Consider the following 7406-nt stretch of genomic DNA (forward strand, 5'->3'; position numbering starts at 1 on the left):
AGAGTGTAGTGACCAGCCTTTTTTTTTTCTTCATTTAAAATAGATTTGCATTGTATGTTTGTTTGTCATTCCCATATAGTGCTCCACATTGTAAGTTTTTTAATGTATATATTTTTTATTGTTATAAAGAATTTTTTGTATTTAAAATCTGGATAGCGCGTGGCTGGCATACACAGCAAGCCCATATCTTTTGGTGAAAAGTAGCTGTAACGGGATAAAGTGCTGTAGTGCGTGGCTGGCTGTGTTGATGGACGCAACACACAGCTTGTCTGCTGGAAGAACCTAATTCAGCCACAGTGCAGCAGCTTTCCGATATGCAGGCTTGTCTGCAAAGGCCTCTCTTCTGTCCTCTTTTCCTTCTCCAGGGCAGAGATGGGCCCTGTCTTTCTCGCCTTCCCAGTGCAGATTACTTGTATACTTTTTGACTAACAGTATTATAAGAAGCTTATCTTAGCTGAGAGGCGGTATGTAGACATGATTGACAAATAAATTCAAAGAGTGAGTGTATTGTGAGTACTCATCTTTTGTATGCTCTGTTATATAAATTATTAATAAAACTATAAGATGGATTCAATACTAGTATTAACAAAGTGGAGGGAGGAGACCTCTCTCTTAGAAACCTAGGAGACCAAGCAAATTAATTTTTTTTTAATGTTCGTATAAGTGAAGAGCCCCTGTATCTTCTGCCTGTGGATGTAGTTTTCAGTTAGTCTGGTACTAACATTAATATATAGTAATTTTGTTTCTTATGATGTCACCAGATGTTATGTGAGCAAGAAGTCCTCAGATTATTCCCCAAACTGTGTGTCTTTTGGTGATTTGGGAAGGTGGCAAGAATTAAAGCAGGATTTTACTAACCTTAAAATGGTATAGCAGTCCTACATCATCCTATCTTTTAGAGTTATTTAATGACCCTTGTACTTAATGAGGCTTTTTATTATTCTTTGAGACGAGGAGAAATGGCATTCAGATATTATTTGTGGGAGAAGACTTCATCCTGGCTATTTGCTAGTAAGGGAGCAGAGAATCTTAAGTGTTCAGTAAGACAGAGCAGTAGTCAATCAGAAAATAACATATGGGTCACTCTGGCCAAAGAAGCGTGTGAAGTGGGTTTCATATTTGCTTTGAAGCACCTCACAAAATCCAGAGGAGCAGAGGCTAGTGTCCAGCAAGGGAAAGAAATATTTTTTTCTAAGGGGTAGCAGAAAAGCATTGGAGTGTGAAGGCACAGCAGGTTATCTAAAATACTTGCCATAATTTGTGTGCTTATTAATATCAGCACATCCTGTCACTTGGCTGGAATGAAATGTTGCTGTAAGCTCCTGGAGACTGGACTGAGACCTGGAAAGTTAAGTTAGATGGGCAGAAAGCACCAACTCTTAATGTTGGGCAGCTGAAAGCATAATAGACAGTAGTCAAGTTACCTCTTACTTCCATGGTGTTGGGCAAAAATGCCTAAAGATACAACGTTGGAAGATAGTTCTCCTAAAGCATTTTTTTAAGCCTGTGAGGAAATAGAGGTTAGCACTGCCTTTCTGTGTCAGAGTGGCACATTGAACATGCCAGTAAATCGAGGGATTCTTTTTGAACTTGAATGTCCAGTCATGTTTGTTCCGTGTTCAGCATGACCCTTTCCGCAATGACAGCATGGCTCAAGTGAATTATATGCTTGGCACAGGGTTAGTGAGACCAATTTTTTCTCTTCTGTTTGAACAAGCGACTGAACTGTTTTCAGAGTTGGTGGCATACATGCCAAGTGTCTGATTTTAAACTTTTTTGGTTTTATCTTTAGTCTGAAATTCAAGCAGAGCTGCAACTAGGTAAGAACCCTATGTTTGTGCTGGTTATTACGGGATGAATAATGTAGCTTGATTCCTCAGGCATTTTTGTTGCCAGCTGTATTGCCTGGATTAGTTCACAGTTGTTACCTCTGTAAGTTCGGCCTTGCAAGTCGAAGGCCAAACTTAAAACGTTAAAAATGTTTTTTTGCCACTGCTGTGTGTAGGCATGAGCCCTCTCTGGAAGGTAATTCTCCAGTTATGTTAATAACCAGGGATCTTGATTAGAAGTTATTATACTGCAGCGCGTCATATTTCATTATCTCAAGCTCTTGATACTAGTGCTTTTTAAACAGCCCACCATTTTGTCCTGGCCCTTTTTGAAAAATCCATGTATAGGTCTGCACATGAAGGTCATAGGAGTAGCAGGGCTCAGATTTGTTGAAATTTCAAAGTGGGCTTTTTCATTTCTCTCATGAACAGAACATGTTTTTGGCCATTATCAATGACACATACTCTGAAGTCAAATCAGATATGGCACAACAGAAGGCAGAAATGGAACTGTCTGACCTTATCAGAAAGGTAAAGTAACATTTTGTTTGTTTGACATCTCATTCCTCACATCTGAACTTACTCCATAAAACTCTATATAGACAGCAACTGATGAAAATACACATCTCTTGGGTAAAATAAAAGAATCTGAGCTGAGTGTAAATTAAATGAATGAAAACTTCCCATCACGATCTGTTTTAGTCATCTGAGACTTGCGTTGAATGGTCGGCCTACTGAATATGACAGAATTTGGCTGTCTAGGCACATACAGAAATATTCAACTGATGAAGCTAAACTGCCATTTGGTTTGGTCACAGAGTTCAGAATTACCTCGTTTCAGGCAATAAGATGAGGCAAGTCTTGGATAATGTGTGGGGAGCTCCCAGGGGCAGCTGCCAGTAAGGTTGGTGAATACAAAGTTAAGAACTTGACCTGAATCCCAGTTTAGGAAAACATGTGCACATGCGTGTGCTCTGGCATGGATGCTGTGCTGTACCGTGGTCAGAAATGTCTAAACGTATACTCGGCATGACCAGTAACTCAGAGTTTAAAACTTGGAAACTGGTTATTAAAACAAAGCAGAGAAAAATGAAAAGTGCAACTTTGTTAAGATGAGGACTTTTTAAAAAGTCATTCCTAGAACTGAAGAATGAGAGATAAGCGAAAGTTGTACCTGTTTTCTCAGCATTATTTCAAACTGTGAGTAACTGCCAAAGGTGTCTTACTGGGACAAAATACTCCATTCCTACTGACCTGCAGTGCACATTGAATGATGAAAGCCTTACCTCTAACTGCGATGGTATTTATATGTTGACCATTTAAACACTGAAATAAAAGATGGATAAACTAGAGGGAAAGACAGATTATTGCAGGGCTTTTGGAACACGCTGAATGATAGTGTATACTAGCTGATTTTTGTAATCAGAAAAGTCACTAGAAATCAAGTATTAACATTTCATGACAAGTAAAACACAAAATTCCACTTTTTCTTTTAGGGCTACAACAAAGCCATGATCAAACTTAAATTGAAGAAAACTACTGTTGATGATATTTCAGAAAGTCTGAGACAAGGTGGGGGAAAACTAAATTTTGATGAACTACGGCAAGATCTAAAAGGGTAAGAAAGCTGTTACTACTTATCTTGAAGATATCCCCAGAGACACATGATGTTAAGTCTTCGATGCGAGTTTCTCTCTCTTCTGTGATGTGGCAAGAATGTGCTAATGTGAATAAAGACGACACGGCAGAGTACTTTTCTTTTGGTTAATGAGTAATGAACCTGTGCTTTTCCTATATCTGATGGGAGGTTTGTGTAAACAGGTCTGTACAGGTAAACAGTCTTCGCATATGAGTCTGCAGGCATTGCACAAAGGAAAATTCAAACTGGCATGGAACTGCAGAAGAAGAAAGGAGAGGAGTGGGGAAAAGAGGAATCAGTTTGAGGTGGAAGAGAGGTCTGTTGAGCTCTGACCTCCAGAGTCTGTACTGTGGCTGGTGTTGCTGCAGCAGGGTGGCATCCTACACCTGAGGAAGGGTTTGACGTTCTGAGGCTCAGCCTCCTCAAGTTGCTGCGTTGTGAGGGAGAAAGGGTCTGAGGAAGCAGAGATCTAAGGCCCTTGAGGAAATGGTAGTGTTTCTATCAGAGCCACTGATAGTTTGTGAACAGGCAGGAGTCCAAGGAAAGGGAACAAATCAAGGAAGTATAAAAGGGGTGATTGTGAAGGCAAAGGGTGCAGTCTGGGGGAGATTTGTGCTATTAACTAATGAAAGGTGGGGGCTAGGCTTTTAGTTATCGAGTGTTGTGAATTTATAGGCAGCACTGGGATCAGTTGTGTCTTTGGCTTGGGGATGAAAATCTGTTTGGAGTGAAATGTTTTTCTAATACTTGAAGTTTGTTCAGCATCCGAAAAAATGGAAAGCAAGGAAACTGTTTTTACTGCCTTTTCAGGAAGGGGCACACAGATGCAGAGATTGAAGCAATATTTACCAAATATGACCAGGATGGGGACCAGGAATTGACAGAGCATGAACATCAGCAGATGAGGGATGACCTGGAGAAAGAGAGGGTGAGCTCAGCATGGGGAGAAGACTGGCAGACGGCACTGGTGGCATGCTGGTTTGCTGTCCTGGAAGAATCTTCTTGTTTCCCTTCACATTTGCTCTCATCCCTGGCTGTCTGAGCAGAACTGTAAGAAGGCAAAGGGGAGCTAATGGAGGGCAGGAGGTCTTTGACCTTGACACCTCTATCCACTGTGTACAACTGAAAGTCTTTACATCTTCTCTGTCCGTGGCTTGTGTTTTCACAAAGGAGGATCTGGACCTGGATAGGAGCTCTCTGCCACGTCCTCTGAGCAGCCGAAGCTTCCCCCGGAGCTTGGATGACTCTGAGGAGGATGAGGATGAAGACAGCGGACACAGCTCCAGGAGGAGGGGCAGCAGCTCTAGTGGGGTTTCCTATGAGGAGTTCCAAGTGTAAGTTTATCCTTCTGAGAGGGATGAATCTGCATGGTGGTGTTTGGTTGTTTTTTGTTTTTTTTCTCCTTTTCAGTTTTCTTCTTTCAGTTATATAGTAGTCTTGCCTGTAACTCTGAATATTAATCAAATTATTCATAAAAGTAACTGTTATGTTTTTAAGGTAGTTAAGTCACTTCTTTTAGTAGCTTTCAATTAATACCTGAACTGGAAGTATTTTGGAGAGACTCATGGGAATCAGTTAGAAAACCAAAACCAAATCAAAACAATCAAAGAAAAAAAACAACAAAAACCACCCTGTCCTTAAAACCTGGTCATTGAAAAGACAGAGAAAATGGAGCTTTCAAGTAATACCTGAACTGGAAGTATTTTGGAGTCAGTTGGGAATCAGTTAGAATCAGTTAGAAAACCAAAACCAAATCAAAACAATCAAAGAAAAAAAACAACAAAAACCACCCTGTCCTTAAAACCTGGTCATTGAAAAGACAGAGAAAATGGTCGTACTACAATAATGCCAGAAGACTCTTCTGGTTTTTTTACTAGTAAAACCTTAAGGTTGTTTTAGATTCGGTAGGAACTTCAGCTGTTGTCTTTAATAAGATTAAGTTACTTGTGAGTGTGCATTTTGTCTAAAATGATCGATCTCCATGTTAATTAATTATAGCAGCATTAGCTGAATGAAGAATTTGAGTAACTGGAACCAAGAAATTTTGATGAGGATGCCCTAGAAGCGGGGAAAACAGAGTGCAATATGTACTTTCTTCCCATCTGCTTTACCCCCCTGCATTATATTCTTGCTCTTGTGTTCCTTCTCCATTCCTGGACAGTAGGATTCATTTGTGGAAAGTCAAGATGCACACTTGAATTTAAATGCTGTCTCATCCTTCTCTGCTCTGTGTGTTGACATGCTAGAATGATACTGACTTGGAAATGTCAGAGTCACTGAAGCTCACACTTGTTGCCCTCAGACTCATGAGGCGGGTCGATCGCATGGAACATTCTATCGGCAGTATTGTCTCCAAGATCGATGCGGTTATTGTGAAGCTCGAAGTGATGGAGAGGGCCAAACTAAAAAGGAGAGATGTGTTGGGAAGGCTGTTGGATGGAGTGACAGAGGTAAGAAACCCACTCTCTCCTGTCTGGTTACAACCTGCATGCCTTGCTTACTGTTAACACTTCTTCCTACTGCTTGGCTTGAGGGTGGTGGTAAACATGAGGTGGGTGCTTTGGCAGTGGCCAAGTGATTTCAGTTTTGTGTGAGGAAAACATGAAATTTAAAACATGAAACGTTAGGGACGTGATGCAAGTTTCAGATGCCACAACCCATCTTACAGCAGGCCTGGGTCACGCTGAGGCAGCGGAGCACCATTTAAACCCCTGAACTGGACAGCAGTGGTGTTTGGTAGTTGCTGAAGCAGCTTGTTCATCCCTTGGTGTCTGTTGGGATTAATACAAAGCTTTTTATGGACTAACCTGTTAGAGTCTGGGAGATCCAGCCCAGCAGGCCCATGCAGCCTGCTCTTCTTCCCCCACATTGCTTCTGGGCTTGTGTGGCAGGTAGAAGCAGGTCACTTCTGTCACCAGGATTATCTAGCTTCTATTGCCACCCCTCCCACTGTCACTTTCTTGGGAACCCTGTGGAAATGGCCGGTGGGACAAACGTGTTATTTCTGTGGATGCTAAAACCTGTCAGCATCCTGATGGGGCAAGAACAGCCAGAACAAGGGGTGGGTGAGGTGGGCTGTCCTGGTGGGTTAGGTGGGTCAGACTTGCAGCTGCCCGGTCACAGATATGGTGTTCCTGTCATTCCAGCCCATAATTCTGCTTGATTCTTGGGATGAGGCTTCCTTGTGAGTGTGCTCTCCTCAGTATATTTTACATTTCTGGAGATGGATTTAAATATTAGAAGCTGTAATACAAATTGTGTTTCCATAAGTAAAGGTGACAACCTGGGTGTTACATTACCAGAAGGAAAACTATCTACTGCATTAGCTGTGTTTCTCCGCTAGCCTATGGAAATACTTGAGTGCTGTAAGAATTTCCCATGTTTATATAGGGTTTTACTTAGACTGCAGTTTGGAAGCTGCACTTCCAGCTTGTGTCTTTTAATCCATTTAGGACGAAAGACTGGGTCGTGACAATGAAATCCACAGGGAACAAATGGAGCGACTTGTGCGCGAGGAGTTGGAGCGATGGGAATCGGATGATACGGCATCCCAAATGAGCCATCAGTTGGGAACACCACTTGGACTGAACGGCCAGCCTCGTTCAAGGAACTCTCGACCGTCTTCCTCCCAGTCAGATGGTATTGACGGGGGAGGAGGAAATGGGGGGAATAACATCCATGTGTAGGATTAACTTTGTCAGTGATTCTAAATGTTTCAGGTCAGTATTAAGACAGCAAATACACTACTCCACAATTTCCCAGCATGAGATGATCATCCTGATCAGACCACTAAGGACAATTTTCACTGGTGGGCAAAAGTAAATATTCTCTTCATAAGGCATTTTCAGACCTATATAAACCATATGTGTCACATTCAGGTTACTGACAGTGAGACTGTCAGTCTTGGAAACGAAAATGCAGGCGATGGAATGGAAACC

At 41.7% G+C, this 7406-nt stretch overlaps 1 protein-coding gene across 1 annotated transcript in view; it reads left to right on the forward strand.

Annotated features, from left to right (window-relative positions):
* PKD2 (polycystic kidney disease 2 (autosomal dominant)) overlaps positions 1–7154 on the forward strand; it is a gene marked incomplete at its 5' end in the record, with an annotated part of 14289 nt that extends 7135 nt beyond the window's left edge. The window contains 6 exons of the mRNA XM_009695600.1: positions 2262–2360; positions 3326–3447; positions 4279–4396; positions 4639–4802; positions 5771–5918; positions 6921–7154. Of these exons, the coding sequence (XP_009693902.1) occupies positions 2262–2360; positions 3326–3447; positions 4279–4396; positions 4639–4802; positions 5771–5918; positions 6921–7154 (885 nt within the window). The remainder of the gene's footprint in view (positions 1–2261; positions 2361–3325; positions 3448–4278; positions 4397–4638; positions 4803–5770; positions 5919–6920) is intronic.
* Between the last annotated feature and the right edge of the window lie 252 nt (positions 7155–7406).

The sequence above is a fragment of the Cariama cristata genome, unplaced genomic scaffold (genome assembly GCF_000690535.1).
Source record: "Cariama cristata isolate BGI_N322 unplaced genomic scaffold, ASM69053v1 scaffold10432, whole genome shotgun sequence".
Taxonomy (NCBI): Eukaryota; Metazoa; Chordata; class Aves; order Cariamiformes; family Cariamidae; genus Cariama; species Cariama cristata.